The following is an 18,789-nucleotide window of genomic DNA, read 5'->3' as shown; positions in this document are numbered from 1 at the left end:
ACACACACACACACACACACACACACACACACACACACACACACAAAACCCTCACCCAAACGCACACCCACGTCCACCCTTTACCCCCCCCCCTCCTCCCTCATCACCTTCCGTGTTATTTGGGGTGTGTATTGTGTTACAGGGGCGAACAGCAGCACCACAGCACAGAACACGGCCGGCTGTGACACTACTGTAAACACCACATCACACCTTGCCTCACTCCTCCAAAGGTCACACTAAAAACATGCTCATTTATTTTTCCATCTCTGTTCAATTATAGGAAGTGTTAGGGTCTACATCTAACGTGTTTTTCAGTGGTAAATGATCTGTGTCCATCTGAATATGTTACGTATGTGTTCAGGCTTCCGCGGTTATACACGTGATGATGTCTATTATAATTCTGCTACCTACACACAATTATAATCAGCGCTGTGAGACTTTCTGAGATAGAGAAGTCATATACAGCCTTCAGTAACTCACTCACTACAATACGGTCTCCTAAACTCATTCACTGATCTCCTAGCAGCAACGATAATTCTAAAGAAACACGTCAACGCATGAAAGTAGTCCAGTAACATAGGTGTGCAAATAATTTCAGGATAAATGTAATATTCTAAACAGGTGTGATGCGGCAACAATATGGTGGGGTGACAAGATGGACGAAAAGGTGGGGCAAGCCAGTGCGTGAGGGTGGGTGTCGTGGGATGAGGAATGGTTGCAGTGTACAGCGTAGCCCGAAACGCCTGGAGATCCCTATGCAAACCTACATACATATCTACTGCTATCTCTCTATATACAGACACAGGCAGATAGTAGATGGATAAACAGGTAGATGACAGGCATACAGACATACAGATAAAACCAATGTCAGAGGCTGCACCGCAGGTAATTTTGTTCTTGTTACCTCCACAGGATTTTATTCAATTTATTTCCATTTAGCTTGTGAAGAGTAGGTATAGGTAGCGCTTTCAGTTCAAAAATTCTCTCCAAAAGTGAATAACATCGCCTGTATAGCAAAACCAATAAATAAATTACGTTCTCCGGCTGAAGGGATTTATCAATAATGTACTACGCTAACCTTGACATTTCAACACGGAACTCAAGGCTCCGTTTGTTCCGTCTGTGTGGCTATGACCTTTACACATAAACACCTTTCTCATTAACTGTTCCGCCCATGCTCTAATGACCTCTGCAAATAAATACTCATAACTGAAACGTGCTTATCTAAATAGCTGGGTAGTCAATGCAAGACTAATAGTATCAGTTCAGTTCTAATAACCACTGTACATAAAACTCAGAACTGCAATGTGATTATCTAGACAGCTGAGTAGTCAAAGAACGTAGTAGTAACAGTATCAGTTCAGCACATATTAACACCCATATCACTTCCATGACGTTTTAAACACCTTTCAATTTCCAGACGATTCCATTCAGCTTAGGAGATAATTTTCGATCTAGAGGGATTAGAAAAGGCCCCCACTACCTCCTGCAACACTAGAGATTTTCCTTAGCTACGATAAATGAAGACACTGTACTAGAAGGGTTAACCTCTCCACCACGATGACGCACTATATACTTATTTTTTTTTCCATTTTCAGACGACTACATACAACTGTGAAAATAAACTACATACTGGAAGGGTTAAATACAAGCTATCGTTAACCCCTTCACCATACAAGTTTGAATAATTGTCTAGTCGCTTGATAAACAATAAATTAATTTAAAAAAAAAAGAGCATGTCATCGCAGGGAAAGGGTTAAGCTCGCACACCTTGAAGCGAGACCTGGGACTTCCTAACCTGTATCCAAAGTTGAGAGAGAGAGAGAGAGAGAGAGACGGTCAATCCCTGCTCCTCCACGGTACGGTCCCACATTAAAGATGGGATATGGGCGTCACTTGCACACCGACCTTGGCATCACAGGCACACCTACTATATGACTGCCTGTGGAGGAGACACGCTTCCTCTCCCCCACACACCTTTCCACCACCACCACAAGTCAATGAATGTAAAGGACGAGTTGGGTAAGAGGTGGAAGTCTCTCTCTCCCTCTCTCTCTTTGTGGTCTCCCCTCCCCCCTCTCTCTGATGTAAGGGGGTAGCATCCCTAAAACAACAGCAAAAGAAAATATATATAAAAACGCCTATTTTCCCCCCCCCCCAACAAACTCCCTTAACCCTTCTATCCCCTGACGCATTTTTCGTTTACCCTTGCTGCCACCTGACGATTTTTTTTTTTTTTTTTTTGCACGGAGGGGTGGGGGGCTTTTCACAGTGTAGGGATTTAATGGAGGCTGCATCTAATCCCGTCACAGCGAGAGGATTCCCCAAGGTTTCATGAACTCGTCAGGGTGTAGCATGAGTAGGAAAATAGTGCCCTAGGATTCAAAGGGTTAACCATATTCTTCTGACACTAATTTGGCTTAATATTACCATCCCTCCAGCCTGAATGCTGAGTTACTTTAAAAGATTAACACTAAAATATGATGCCAGTCACGAAGAAGTGATGTGGAAATGATGCAGTGTCACAGAATTGTTTTTTCCTGTCACTGAACTGCGTGAAGTAGGAAGCAACAGGACGACAACCTGGACAAAGTTAGTGTGAAAGGAGTATAATACACTAACTTGTTCTTACTATACACGAGTGCTGTTGCTCTGACAATAAATGCTGCATAAATGTCCGCTCTACTGAGGTTGGCAGCAAGTGCATGATTCTTACATTATGTTCATGCTTCACGAATGTCGCGCGTAGCATAATTACTGTTATTTATCTGCACAGAATGTAGAACAAAAACAGTGGTATCCTTACTTCCATCCTATAAACTGGATAAAAATTCAACGAAGAGAGGGTAGTTTTATGTAATTTACTGTTACTAGGCCTTATTTTCAAGTGTAACATATCAATTTGCGCTCACTTACACACACACTTTACCACAATGAAAGCGGTAATCTTATTTCCACTATATATACTGACGAAATAATACCCTAGTCAGGCTGGTGGCAAATGCATGAACGTTAATCACTGTTCACGATACCTGTGCATAAATTTTCAAAGCAGCTTAGTTACCGGTAGTGCTTCCGCTGACCTGTATAAACTGCAGCAGAAGGCCGGTGGTACAGTGGGTCTGGGGTCTATAAATTTCAAGACAGGCAAGCAATATACTCTTTTTACTCTAACTAGGCCTTAAATTGCCATCTCTCCACCTTGAATGCTGAGTTGCAACAATAGACAAACACTGGTAAAGGATGATGCTAGTCACGAGGAAGCATTATGGAAAGTATGCAGAGTCACAGCACTTTTTTTTTTTCTGCCACTCACCTACATGATATAAGCTGCAAACGGACGAAAATTTGGGCCAGGTTAAGGTAAAAAAGGTAAAATACTAGGCTAATAATCTTTTGAACTAAGGAGGCTATATAACTTCACTTTTTTATCAGTCCAATAGTGCATTTACCGCGTTAATAATAATTTATGTGCTATTTATGGAATGTGCGTTGGGAGTTATTAAAAAAAGACAGTGGTGAGGTGTCGTGTAAAATAAATCGCTAGGGAATACAGTGGTGAGGTGTCGTGTAAAATAAATCGCTAAGGAAGACAGTGGTGAGGTGTCGTGTAAAATAAATCACTAAGGAAGAAATGTTAGAGTGCCTCCTCAGAAGACGGGTGCACGGGCCTGGGTGGTGAGTTGCTAGGGAACGTGTATGGTTGATTGGTTGCTATGGATAACACTGGCCAGGCTCAAATTATCAAGCTCCCAGTGTCGGGTGTATATTATGCTCTTCTTTATCTCTGGCAGAGAATTTCGTCCTTTTACTGCTTATTTCACGTACGACTGTGGAAGAAAAAGGCAATACTATGGCTCTACATCCTTTTCATTGCACTTCTTCGGGATTAGCATTATAATTTAGTATTAATCTACTTTTCTAACTAAGCATTCAAGATAGGATGTGCTAGAAAATGTTAGAAGTGTCACAAGATGGCTAGAAGACTAACCAAGAGAGTGCATGTGAATATGAAGGGGGGAGGAGGAGGGGGAGACCGAGGATGATGTGGACGGATGGGTTGGAGAGGTTTATACACGAGGGTGGTGAGCTGTGTAGGGAGGGTAACCTGATGGTGGAGGATGGGTGACATGGAGGCGATTTGCATGAGTGGCCACCCTCTCTAAGATTAAGGCGTCTGGATCTAGATGGATGGACAGATGTGTAGGTACTGCGGCCTAATAAATAACCTACGTCTAGTATTCATGTGCTTGGCCAGTCTTCTCTGCGCACTGGCCACACCCTGACAGCACATCTCAACTGGTGTGGCTGAAACCGGTCCAACAATATATCCGTATCCGCTTCAGTATCCGCGGTTATTTTTCACATCCGCATCCCCTAGTCGGTGACAATCGATACTGGCTATAGTATGTAATTAGTGAAAGACTTTCGACCGACGGCCTGTTTGTCTGTCTAATTATATAATTAGACTGACAAACAGTTAAGTACATAGATAGATAGGTTTGTGTGTGTGTGTGTGTGTGTGTGTGTGAGAGAGAGAGAGAGAGAGAGAGAGAGAGAGAGAGAGAGAGAGAGAGAGAGAGAGAGAGAGAGAGAGGGAGGGGGTGGGAGAAAGAGAGAAGTAGATTATAAAAACAAGAAAAGCCAACACTACCAATACCAGTACTTACTATGCGAGGCGAGCCACTCTTCGTAGCCCAGGCCTGGCGGTAGGTCCACCAGCTGGCGTAGGTCTGTCTCTGGGATCTTCCTCTCTAGTACCGCCTCCTCCAGATATAGTTTGTGTTCCTGCTCCGGCGCTGTTGAACACTCACGCTCCCTCCGCCGGGCCTTCCTGTAATGCAAAGTTTTAGTTAGTATTTGAGATATTATTACACCGTAGCACATCACACTAAAATAAATCATTCGTTCGTGCAAGTTACAGTTTATTACACCATATCATACAGTATTATAGTATGTCGCACTACAATGAATTTCATTATATTACACTACAATGAAGGACACTATGATGAAAAAACACTAGACTTCAGTACCCTACACTACACTAGATAACAGTGACCTAAACCGCACTGCACTACACTGTTACATCCACACTTCCTTTAACACGGGCATCCGGTAATGTAACACCTTTCGTCATCACAGGTTATACTTCCTTACACCACGGCGCATCATAATCATCACCGTAATCATCATCAAAATCTAGATCTTTATTCCCACCTAAACACGGGGTAAGGAAGGATCCAGAAACAGGTAAAGTACGTGAAAATTACACTTCATCGCATTACACCACACTTCACCACACATATGCTCCCAAAACATCGCCTTCCTATATACGAGTACCCTTCGTCAGGACCTGTTCGAGTTGGCTGCACTGAAAAATATCACATCACACAACAGGATACACATCAGCAACACTACACACTATTCTATACCACACAACTACACGACACGACACTACACACTATCCTACACTACTCAACTATTATACACACAATCCATATTACCCACCTACTGTATACTACACATTGTAATGACTGAAAGAAAACATGATAACTTAATCCCAGCCACAGGCCGGAATCAAACACGGGGCCCGCGGGATTTCACTTTGTTTGGAGAGTTCTGTAGGCTACTCCACCTGACGACCTAGCTATGTAAGCTTGTATAAACTCATTACAATTAAAACATACTACATTCCTACACTATGCTGTATCAAAACCAACTACACGATATTGCACCATACTGTAGCGCGTTTGTTGTAGCTTCACGAACTCCCTTCGCTCCAGATGGTGGTAAATGTACTGTAGGTAGACAGAAGAGTTGATCTGACTTATCACCAAAGAGATTCACTATTACTCTAGACCCGGTACCTAAGGCTCATCGAATTTCAAGCAAACTCGATTTAATATTCAAGTTGTGGGAGTGGCCCACTTCCGTCAAATGAAAACATGCCAATTATAGACAACACTACATTGCACTAAATTGCAGTATACTTAATCTCACATTACAATATACCACTGTCTACTACATCACAACAAACCCAACAATACTCCAGCAACAATACACTATCCTACACTACATCACACACTACCACACCACACTACCACTCTCACCCCGTCACGTCCTTGCAACACCAGTAACTCACAGCACACCTTCATACAAAGCAACTTAACCTCTTCAGCCCTATGACATACTTTCATATTATGTTCTTGCAGTCAAGTTAAGGGAGACTTTCTGAAGAGGTTAGATACAGCCTTCATTAACTTAAACGCTACCAGAATCCTCCAAGTTAAATAAAATTACCTGTTGGCATCAGCAGGGATAGAGTAAAAAATGGCGTACTCAGACTGAAAGGGTTAAATCATCATCATCATCACCCCCATACTTTTCCGACTAATAAATACTGTGGGTAGGAGCCAGACATATGAAAAGAAAAGCAATAAAAGTGGGAGAACTATCACGAGAATGCCGGTGAAATTGACCATAAATTCGTTCACTCATCATTCAGGCCTTCTAATTTCTGGGATGCAAGCTTTTAGGCAACATAATACAACATAATACACACCACCACATCACAACACAATGCAGTACACACACCACACCAAACCACATCACAACACAATACACCATACCACAGCACAACACACGACGACATCACAGCACAACACAATACACCACAGCACAGCACAGCACATGACACCACATCACAACAATACACCATACCACAGCACAACACATGACGACACCACAGCACAACACAATACACCATTCTACAGCACAACACAATACGCCATTCTACAACGCAGCACAATACACCACATCACATTATAGCACAATGCACCACACCACATAACAAAATATCCTTCATACCAAACCACATCCCCCTCCATACCACACAGCTCTTTTCACACCAAAACAATGTGCACCACATCACAGTACTTGTACATCACACTAAAACACCCTTCATACCACACCACACCATGTTTCACATCACATCACTCCCATGCCACACCACCCTAGCACATGACAGTTGAGAGCACATCACACGGTACACCACACACCAACACACCACATCGCACACCAGCAAACACTACATCACTACAGCGCATGTGAGGGTGGCGTAGGATGAAATAATGGACTACAGTGGAGGGAGTGGTATGAAATTAAAGTAATGACAAGGAGAGCATACTGTGAGGTTTGCAATCACATCGGAAGGAAGGAAGGAGACGAAGGAAGACCTAATAATGAGGATGTAAATTTTAGAAGGAACAAGTGCCGGGGCTTCCCAAACTTCTCAAGCAATGTTTTGCGGTAGGGGACAATTACAAACAATGATACGGGATGCACTACACATTCCCTCAGACTACGAAAAAGAACTGCAGATTTACAATCCAGATCCGTATTTACCTGCTAAAGAATCCCTCGTCATAGTAAGTACCGTACCGGATATGAAAGAGTCCCACCGCCCAGCACTTGTTTCAAAAGTAATTTTGCAGCCTACTCTCAAAGGCATAGGCAGAACCATGTGACTGATTTCCCGATTCAATGTAAACCAAGGAAAAAGGCTGATACGTAAAAAAAGAAAAAACATGGTGCCTTGATACACTTTCTGATGCAACCTGTTCCTAGTGGTGGCTGTGGTGCAATTTTTACCGGCAGTCACAATGTTAGAGGCAAACTATTCAACCCTGATGCAATTTTCACCCCACAATCACACATTCCGAGGCAACCTGTTCCTAGTGGTGACTGTCATACAGTTTAAACCCAAAGTCACAGTTCTAGAGGCAGACTGGTCTTGTTGAGCTGTTCTACAGTTTTTATCCATGGTCACTTTTTTGAGGCAACCTGTTCCTAGTAGCAGCTAAGCATAGCTTTTGTCTAATCACAGGTCGTAGTGATCGCTGTTTTGATTTTCAACCACAATGACATCTGTTGTACACCTCATTTTTTACCCTGTTAGAATAGCACTAAAGCCAGCTCCCCAAAGTTCAGGGGTGGGCAGTAAAGGAAAGTAGACGAGTGAGCTGGGGGCGAAATATTCTGAACAAGGCTCCTACAAAATACGCTCTTGCATAAAAGTTGAAGAAAACAATAAATGGTTGCATTGTTGGCTTCTGACCTAATGTCGCTGGGGTGATGAAATACCAGGTGACAGACCTTCTTCACTGAAATTCTCTAATTACTACTGTAGCCATCTACGACGCGAATTCGGGTTATGGCAGTGTGTGTGTGTGTGTGTGTGTGTGTGTGTGTGTGTGTGTGTGTGTGTGTGTGTGTGTGAAATTCACCGGGTCGGTCAGGATCACTTGATGGTCGTGATTGTCAGCTTTTACCCTCCCGGAAGGGAGCTGAGAGCTCATATAGTCCGATCTAAGGGCAAGGCTGTGACCTTCACACACGCACACACCCGTCCCCTTGCTCAAGGGGGACAGTAACCACCCACTTCGTCAGTGAAACTTTTCGCAACCTGAGCGAGGCGCGAACTCCCGTCCACCAGTTGGCAAGCGGGAACGTTACCACTGCACCAGCGAGCGGTGTGTGTGTGTGTGTGTGTGTGTGTGTGTGTGTGTGTGTGTGTGTGTGTGTGTGTGTGTGTGTGTGTGTGTGTGTGTGTGTGTGCTTAGGAGATTAAAGCCACGGCATCAAGGTACTCCGTTCATTCAAGGTATTTTCACTCTAACTTGGCCTAGAATTGTCATCTTTCCATCTTGACTGCTGAGTTGCATTATAAATTAACATTAGAATATGAGCTAGTCACGAAGAATGGATACAGAATCGTAGAGTTAGCTTTTTCTGGCACCGAGCTAAGTGAAATGAGCTACAAAAGGACGAAAATCTGGGCCAAGTTACGGTAAAACAAGTATGGTGCCTCAGTAATATTGCTTGATTTTAAAGGATGATAAAAGTGAAACAGGCAAGAGGTACCAGTTCAGGTCCGTCATATTTGTGTCACTGTCGGTACACGTGAAATAAAATGCGCGCGCGCACACACACACACACACACACACACACACACACACACACACACACAGTTGGGAGAAACACAGAAGGGGATGTGTTGTGAGCTAACCTTGAGCACATGGCGGCCAGTACGAGGTGTAAGGACTGAGCGAAGAGCTTGACCAACCCCTCCAGCTTCGTGGGTGAAGCCAACGACAGGCACCCCCGACCCCGCCCCGCATCACACCCCGTCCCGGCTCCCACCCCCGCCCCGCACCCCACCACGCTGCCCTCATAGTACCGCTGAAAGGCACCTATGTCCACCTGAGGTACTCGGGGTGGGTCCGTGATGGGGCGCAGCGCACCATGGCACCTAGGCAGCTCCGGGGCCAGCAGGGCTGCCACCACGGAGGGGCGCCGCCCCCGGACTGCCCGTCCTAAAGATACCCCGGGGGAAGGTGCGGGGGTATGAGTGGTCCATTCAGGGGGAAGTGACCAGGGCGAGTCTGGCCCTGGCCCCCACCAGGCCCCACCGGGGCTGGCCCAGACCGCCCCCTCCCCCAGGGGGTCAGGTCCCGCACCCAGGCCCTGCGGGGTGCAGGCGGAGTGCCAGCTGCAGGTGGACGTGGAAGTGGAGACGGAGCTCCATGAGTGCCAGGGGGCACGGCCCCCAGAAGTGCTAACCATGCCTGGGGTTCAGCTGCCCTGGCCCAGGTTGAGGGGCGGCCACAAGGGCATCACAACACAAGTCACCGGGCACCACACTACACAACACCACAATACTGTTACGCCACAACACACCACAACACGTTGATCACACCACTATACCATTAACCATCACCATTACCACCACACAGCAGTCCGTCGCGAGGGTCAATGATAATCCAGCACAACACAGCACCCGGCCAGCGGTCACAACACGGGCGAGCACAGGAGGCACGGTGGGTGAACCGGGGGAAGAGAGAACGAGAGGGAGATGTGTACCCCACCACGGTCACCACCATACTGACTCACTCACCAGTCCCAGGGTTCCACCACATCCCTCCACCCATTCCCCTCCCCTCCCCTCCCCGTCGGGCCACTCCTACCGCCTCTCCTGCCATTCACTCCTACCACACTTCCTACCACAAACCTCATTCATACCATTCTTAAATCATTTCTACCATACTATTTTTTTTCATCAACCACCTTCTTTACTACGACCATCAATTCTACCACAACCACAATTCCCACCACAACCATTATTCCTGCCACAACCTCCTTACCTACAACATCCAACATCTTACCCCAAACATCATCCCACTACCACCTTAATTCCTAGCTCAATTACCATTCCCACCAGAACAAATCATTCCTACTACAAGCACCACCACAACGCCCATTCCTACCACACCCACCACTACCACCACATCATCCTATCCTCTCACCCTCCTTTACTCAAACTACTGTGTACCTTTGCATCACAGTACATTCACAGCACAATTTTCCACTTAGCCTCATCTATAATAATATCCCAAACTACAGCAATTATCACTACAATTAATACTTCTAGTGCTATTAAAATCGATATCGCATGTGCAACCACAACTACCACCACTAACAGCAATTACCACCACTCAGCCACCACCATTCACAGCAACTACAACTACCACCATTCACAACCACCATAACTACCACCATTCACAACCACCACAACTACCACCATTCACAACCACCACAACTACCACCATTCACAACCACCACAACTACCACCATTCACAACCACCACAACTACCACCATTCACAACCACCACAACTACCACCATTCACCCAGGATGTGGCACACGGACTTCCCACTCGTAGGTAACTTTCACATAGGGTGTTTGTTTGTTTTTGTTGAGAGAGAAAGAGAGAGAGAGAGAGAGAGAGAGAGAGAGAGAGAGATTGTGTATGTGCAAGTTTTTTAAGTGGACTGCATGTACGTACGTAGGTGTGTGTGCGTAGCGGTGTGTTTGGTGGCCTAAATACTTAACAATGTGAGTTTTATCAATTCTATGTACGGTGTGTGTGTGTGTGTGTGTGTGTGTGTGTGTGTGTGTGAAGAAGAGTTGGTTACCTTGAGGTTGGAGAGAGAGAGAGAGAGAGAGAATCACACGGATATTCCTACCAGGTTTTCCTACATACCACTTCATTCCGATGGCGTGGTTTCTGGTTTACGAGTATTGCATTCTCCAAGCGATATTATCCAACTCGCGAAAGACCAGTATTTACCACAGCACCGTGCCCGCAAATATCGCCACAACCACTACCATGCCACAACCACAACTATACTACCACAGCCACAACCACCATCATCGCCACAACCACAACTATCACCACCATCACAGACTCAACCACAATCACCATCAAAAACACATCACATCCACACTCACCACCACAACAACAACCACAATCTTCACCACCACCACAACAACCACAATCTCCACCACCACAACCACAATCTTCACCACCAACACAACCACAGCCACACTCTCACCACCACAACAACAACCACAACCTCAATCCACCACCACAACAACCACAACCTCCACAACAACCACAACCTCAATCCACCACCACAACAACCACAACCTCCACCACAACAAAAGCTTCCAGAGAATAAAACGCCCCATAAATTCTGAAATACTACACAACCTACAGCACTTAACCATCCCCTTTCAGAACGATGACGTCTTTGAATATTTCTTGCTCAGACGGTTTTGGGCAGCGTTGGTCAGTCTCTCGTGGCAAAGGGGTTGTTGCTACGAGAGGCCTACCCGAAGCTGAATAAAATCGACTGGCGGAAGTGAATAAAACAAAAATGGCGTCCTGGTATTAAGGCGTTAACTCTTTTAGTATGGTTATGTATTCTATTTTCGTCCTGCCATCTCCAGACGATTTTATTCAGCTGACGGGGGACTTTTCGAGCCTGAGGAGTTAAGATACAGCCTCTCTCTCTCTCTCTCTCACTATCTGGGTACAATCTCCAACGCTGAATGAAAATATGACATTATCGTAGTGGAGTTAACATTAATATTATCTCTTTTAACGCCTTCACTAAAACAACATCTTATTCTAATTTACTCTTCCTCTTTCCACGCTATTTTAATCAACCTGAAAGTGACGCCTATACCTCCTGAAAGTGACGCCTATACCTCTTCATCAATACCACATCTAATCTAATTCGGAGTCTGTCTTTAAGTTGAACAAAATCGCATGGAGACAGCATGAATAATACCCTAATGACTTCACTGCAGTCAGAGAGTTAAAGATTTAAATATTTTTGGTATCTAATCATGACATTTTCCTTATACTGGGGAAGAGGCTTGAAAGGATATGGTTATTCCCTAAGTACGGTATCAGTTATCCTAGACTTGCTGGTGTAAGGTGATTGTACTGAAGTGAGGGGACACACACAAACACACACACAAAGAGAGAGAGAGAGAGAGAGAGAGAGAGAGAGAGAGAGAGAGAGAGAGAGAGAGAGAGAGTTGGTAAAGTCTTAATATCCCTTCAGTATGGTGCATATTTTTTTCCTTACAAGTGCTAGACGAATTAATGCAGTTCAGGAGACCCCTCATTATGTACAGGTTTCAAACACTCCAATTTCACTACTACAGTTTTGTTTTGTTTTGTTTTTTAATTATACATGTTACCGCCAAGCAATCTTATTCATATTAACATAAAACTTCATAATAAAAGATCTAATCGGTTCAGCCTCCAGACGTCACGGTGTTTTTGTTCTTGCTGCATCCAAACGATTTACTCAGCTTAAGATGCATTTTCCCAACTGGACGAGGTACATAAAGCTTCATTAACCACTGCACTACTAGAGGGATTTCTTACGTTAAATAAAATCGTCTAGTAGCAGCAAGGACAAGCTACAAAAGAAGGCGTACTCAATGAAATGTTAAGGTGGATCTCAATGTAGTGATGGCCTTTATATGGGTATCGCAGAAAAACAGCTCTAACGGGGCTTAACACAACGGTAACAGCCACATCCTGGAATTCAAAGGAAGTACTTAGCGGTATGACAACCCAAATCTAACAGAACGTAATCCAACCGTTACCGCCACATTCCAGTACAGGTTAAAGATGGGAGTATTTATGACCACTGCGTACATCAAAGCCAATGGGATCTATTTAACCACCAAACACACATCCTACTACACAGATACGGTTTTTACGGGTAATACGTAAACGCAATCTAACACGATGTTAGCTAACAGTGATAGCCTAGTACAAAGGGTAATGAAATCTAACAGACACAGCCTACAAGGGGTAATGTAATCTAAATGTCACAGCCTAGTACAAGGAGTAATGTATAACCTAAGAGTCACAACCTAGGATAAAGGATAATGTAATCCAACAGTCACAGCCTAGTCCTAGGCATCCACTGGCCCTTACCTTAGCATCCTTTATTCCTAACCCTGTTATCTTACGCATCTAACCTTAGCATCCTTCACACCTTAACTTGGTATCCTTCACTCCTAATCTTGGCATCCGCGGGTCCTAACCTTAGTATCCTTTTAGTCCTAACCCTGCATCCTTCGGTCCCTACACTGCCATCCTTCAATCTTAACCTCTTTATCATTCTGTACTGACCCTTGACATACTTCGATCCTAACCTTGGCATCCTTCGGTCCCACCCTTGGCTTCATCTGGCAGTAACCGGAAGTGATACCGCACATCAATACCGCTCGAACTACTGTAGACAGCACACGAGTTGATGAAGCTTGAACCCTCAGTATAGGAAAACCACAACCACCATCACTACCATAATCATCACAGCTATCACAACTACAACCACGGCTACCATCACTACTGCAACTACTACCACAACTACAACCACCATTATCACTGGCACCACAGCCAAATCACCACCATCACCACAACCACAACCCTATTCGTAACTGTTACCTTCATTACAACCACAAAACCATACCCATAACCATCAACGCAACCACAACCACCATCACCACTCTTACCAAAACAACAACTACAACCATAAACATTCCTGCTACCTCAACCAAAATCAACCCGGCTACCAGAGCTACAACCGCAACCACCACAATCCTCCTACCACAACCACCACCGCCACAGCTGCACGTGTTTGATAAATTATACACACACATACTCAAGTTTCAATTTATGTGAGGCTGGAGAAGTTTTGGTCCACCTCTGAAACTCTTCCGGGTCCAATTACCTCATAAATCTTTCAACCCCAGGATGTTAGTTGTAAGTTTTGCTCTTACCTGACGATTTTATTTATTATTTTCTTATTTATCTAGACCAGAAGAGCACGCTTACTAGGAACGGTCTGTTTTCATGTCGTAGTCACACAGAAGTCGATGGAATTTAGTTTACAAGGTAGGCATGAGTCTCCTTCCTTACAAGGCAAATACATCCCCCCATATAACTACACTTGGCAATTAATTAAACTGAAAGGGGTTAGGGATCGTTGTCAGGTTAGAGTAAACGCTCTCTCTCTCTCTCTCTCTCTCTCTCTCTCTCTCTCTCTCTCTCTATATATATATATATATATATATATATATATAAAGCTAATGAGGACTATATTTAACCTACTCCAGTTCAAAATTGTTCTCTCCCTCTGACTAAAATTCTCTAGATATTGCAGGACTGAAATGAAAAAGACCACTGCAATATTCTAACCACAAACACCACCATCAGTACAACATCCCATATACCTATAACCAGTATCAACATAATATCATAACACACATCCACACCTATCACACAGCCTGTCCCCCCCCCCTCTCTCTCTCTCTCTCTCTCTCTCTCACACACACACACACACAACCAGCTCCCTCTCTCCGCACATCAAAATACCGCACGGTTCCGACCATTAACGAGTGAAAAACGAGGGAAATATGACGTTCTATCACCATTACTTCTTGCAGCGGCGGTTTTGCAATATCCGAGGGTATTTCTTCCACAAGTTATCAAGGTCTGAGCTCCAAGCATTTTCAAATCAATGTTGCTTGTCGAAGTTTGGAGGTCGTTTAGAAAACCGAAGGTGACCTGGTGACGAAAACAGGTGGAAAATGTTGACCGAGGACAAGAAAGGGTGGCTTGGTGGCTAAGATTCACATTATCATCATCATCATCGTCTAAATCACTTATCTTGAAACATGGGATGAGAAATAAGATCTGGGTGAACCATCAACGGCATGATCTGCGAAACAGTTTACAAAATAATTTAAACACCATTCAGTCCCCAGAATCCTTGTTCCACCTCATTATAACAAATACATGAAAGTTCCGCAGCTCCACTCCATGGCGGAACACCCTCTAAAATACTGGTTCGCAGAAAATGCAAATAATACCATAGCCATCTCTAAAATGATTTACGAACCAATGACATACTTAGCAGTAAAAGTTTTCCTTAACATTCCCCATTGTCAGGCAACATTTTAGGTTCAAACCTATCCATTTCCTCCTCCTCTTCCTCCACGATCATCATCAATCCCCAGGAAAGCGACCGTGCTTTGCCTTCATTGTGATGTGAGACATGGTGGCCATTTGAATAGTACAAGTAAGAAATGCAAGCCAGAGAATAAGAGGTTGGTTTAGTGACGAGGTATATACAAAACATAACTGCATATGAGAAAACCAGATGAGAGAAGGAAAGGCTGATAAAAAATGTAAAGAATCTCTGCTAGACCTGATAAACTAAAGCACACGCAATATACGAGGCGAAACAGCTGGCATGAAGAGCAAAGTGGATACCTAGAGAATGGAAAGGAGAAGGGCGTGAGACAGATCAAGAATAAAAAGAAGAATTTTTGCTATACTGAGGGCTGAGGGAGGCTGTGGCTGAACTGGTAGTGGGGCGGTCTGCAGTCGTAATGGACCAAGATCGAATCCCGGCTGGGGTAGAAAACAGTTTAAGAATTTGGACTTCATAAAAGCAGGCTTTACTGAGCTACCAAGAGACCCGCCGATATGTGAAAATACCCCCGCTAATGCCATACACCAGTCCTGTATGAAACAGCCCTAGCGTGTATTCAATATGGACGGTGGGTGTTAGCATCGAAGTGGTGACATGTGTAGGTGTGTAGGAGTATCGGGCCTCGGGACAGGGCCTGAAGCTTTTGCCCACAGTCGGACACAGTATTTACAAAATCGACTGTTGGTGTGTCAGAATAAAGGAAAATCTACAGGAACACAGGGATTATGTGAAAAGTCGATTTAGAATGGACAGAACAGTGGGTGTACCACGGTAAAGAAGACGTACAGGAACAGGGGGCATGACTATTCACAGTATATGTCAGAAGTCAGGCTGGAAAGGAAGAGTGTGGGTGTCTCGGAATAAAGAAGTGCACGAACAAGGTGGATATGTCAGACGTCAGCTTCGGATGGAATGGCCCGTGGGTGTCAGAAAATAAAGGAGAAGTACAGGGAGAATGTGGAAGACTAGTTATATACCAAGAGCCTCCCTTAGAAAGGACTGTGGGCGTCTAAAAATAAAGGACAAATACAGGAACGGGGTGAAAGACTAGTTACATGCCAAAAGTGAGCTTAGAAAGGCCCGAGGATCCCTGAAAGATAAAGAAGTTTGGGAACAGGGTGGAAGATTAGTTACAGGCCTACGCCGAAAGTGTGCTTAGGAAAGACTATGGGTGTCTCAAAATTACAAAGTACGGGAACAAGGTGCAAGAAGATCTGCCGTATTCTGAGTGGCACAGGAAACTTCGTAGTACTTCTTTTTCAGAAATTTACTTTACATATTACATATTTTAATCCTACTGTTGTTGTTGTGGCCCCAGGCTCATCTAATGTGAACCTGGTGGACTGCACACTGAAGTTGCCCCTCTCATGCAGAATACCATCCTCCTTCACAGCGACACAGAAAGAGCTGAGGAACGTATGTATAACCGAACAATGAAGCTGCCCAGTTATATCGGTGCCACTTAATGAAGGCGTCCCTCTCCAGCACCTACAGAATAATACACTGAACCCGGCACTATGATGACACTACAAAAATATGATAACACAGAAAGTCAGGATGTAATAAGCATAACAAATCGCTAAAAGGCGCTACTGTACGCTTCGAAGTCGGCTTGGGATGAAAAAACGTGTGCCAACATTCAGGCTGGAGAGAAATGTGTCAAGCTGGGCTGGGAATGGGGGCTGCAGGCGCGTTAAAATAAGGACATGTACAGGACCAAGATGAAACACTGCCAGAACTCGGGTAGAAAGGGAAAGGACTGTCAGTGTACAAGAACAAAGAATAGGTACAATCACGGACAATATCATCCACACTTTTCGATCCAACAATTATGTGACTCTTAGGTAATATTTTGAAAAGCTGCTTGGATTCCGAAGATCGCATCAATGGGTTTCGAAAATCATTGTTCAGCCTCCCTATTTACTGTAATTTACTGAACCGATATTTCCGTCTGCAACTATACAGGAAGAAGGTGGGAGTCACGCCATACGGTCGGCTTGAGATGGAAAGACTCTACATGTCTCTTAATGGGATAGTAAGTATGACTAAGGGTGTGTCAGAATAGCAGAAAGATACCCCACAGCGAGTGAAATGTATGAACTATCTTACCAAGGCACCTCAGTTATCTAGTGGTAGAAGTCTAGGGTCGGAAAAGGTCTTACGTTAATGCCGGCCGGGACGCATAGGTTATTCCCGATGTCTATTGCTATTTGGCACGTTTGCGAGACGCTTGAGCCGTGGGTGACGCTCGGGCCGTATCTCACAAACTAACCATATGATTCTCTTCTAATTGTTCTCAAGTGTATTTCCAGGCAAAAAGTACAAACAGATACCCTACCCTACCCTACCGTATCCCAACCTAAACCGGATCGGGACTCCAATAGGCTTAGGGAATATGAGGCCGGGACTATGGTTAGTCTCCTACAGCTTAAATGATCTGGACCACAGTGATATATAGCCTCAGGACCTCTTCGGCTCGACAAGTGTAATGTGGTGGGACTGGCTGCTACAGTTTGATTCCCCCCTCCCCCCCCCGCAAAGGTGAGTATAGTATCAGCATGGTGGCAAAAGAATCATGCAACTGAGAATCGTCTTTGTGGGAGTAGGCAGCTGGGAATCGTCCTTGTGGGAATACTCCAACTGTGACTATCTTTATGAGAAACGTCCAACTGGGAAATGTCTTGACAACGACCAACCGAGAATCATCTTTGTCGGAATAGTCACAGAGAATCGTCTTCCTGGGAATCGTCCAACTAGGTATCGTTTTGGGGGAAGTGCTGCGAATCGTCAAAGGACACAACTGGAAAAAAAAAAATCCAATCATCCAAGACACGCATTAATCGCGATAATAATCTTAATATTTCCCCAGTCATAAACAACCCTCATGCAATACAGGGGAGGTGACTGTTTCGCTGACTGAACAGGAACAACTTGGAGAACACTGTGCTATACCAGAATGCTGCTTGGGATGGAATTAAAGACTACACCACAACACCAGCCTGTAGACAACAGTGCATGGTGGTGGTGGTGGTGGTGGTGGTGGGGGGTTATAAATACCTTCACTACGATGACGCGATTTTTTTCTGCTACCTCGAGACAGTTTAATTCAGCATAGGAAAGCTCTCTCGTACTGAAGGGGTTCTTGAAGGCCATATTTAACACCTCCAGTTCGAAAGCTTCTCCTCGATTGACAGAGAGAGAGAGAGAGAGAGAGAGAGAGAGAGAGAGAGAGAAAGAGGCCTGCGTCACCAGATTCAAAGTTTTAAGAATACCGGCCTAAATGACACACACACACACACACACACACACACACACACACACACACACATACACTGTTTGGCAGGGAATAATGGACGGAAGCT

General features: G+C 44.6%; 1 protein-coding gene across 1 annotated transcript in view; it reads right to left on the bottom strand.

Moving 5' to 3' along the window:
• Window positions 1-9,624, bottom strand: part of Mob2 (MOB kinase activator 2) — a 52,953-nt gene extending 43,329 nt beyond the window's left edge. The window contains exons 1-2 of the mRNA XM_080284807.1: window positions 9,068-9,624; window positions 4,671-4,834 (exon numbers count right to left, since the gene is read on the bottom strand). Coding sequence (XP_080140933.1) covers window positions 4,671-4,834; window positions 9,068-9,624 — 721 coding nt within the window. The remainder of the gene's footprint in view (window positions 1-4,670; window positions 4,835-9,067) is intronic.
• Window positions 9,625-18,789: the final 9,165 nt, after the last annotated feature.

This window comes from Coenobita brevimanus, chromosome 103 (genome assembly GCF_032717465.1).
Source record: "Coenobita brevimanus isolate Jiangsu-jjx chromosome 103, ASM3271746v2, whole genome shotgun sequence".
Taxonomy (NCBI): Eukaryota; Metazoa; Arthropoda; class Malacostraca; order Decapoda; family Coenobitidae; genus Coenobita; species Coenobita brevimanus.
This window is presented reverse-complemented; position numbering and strand designations above follow the sequence as displayed.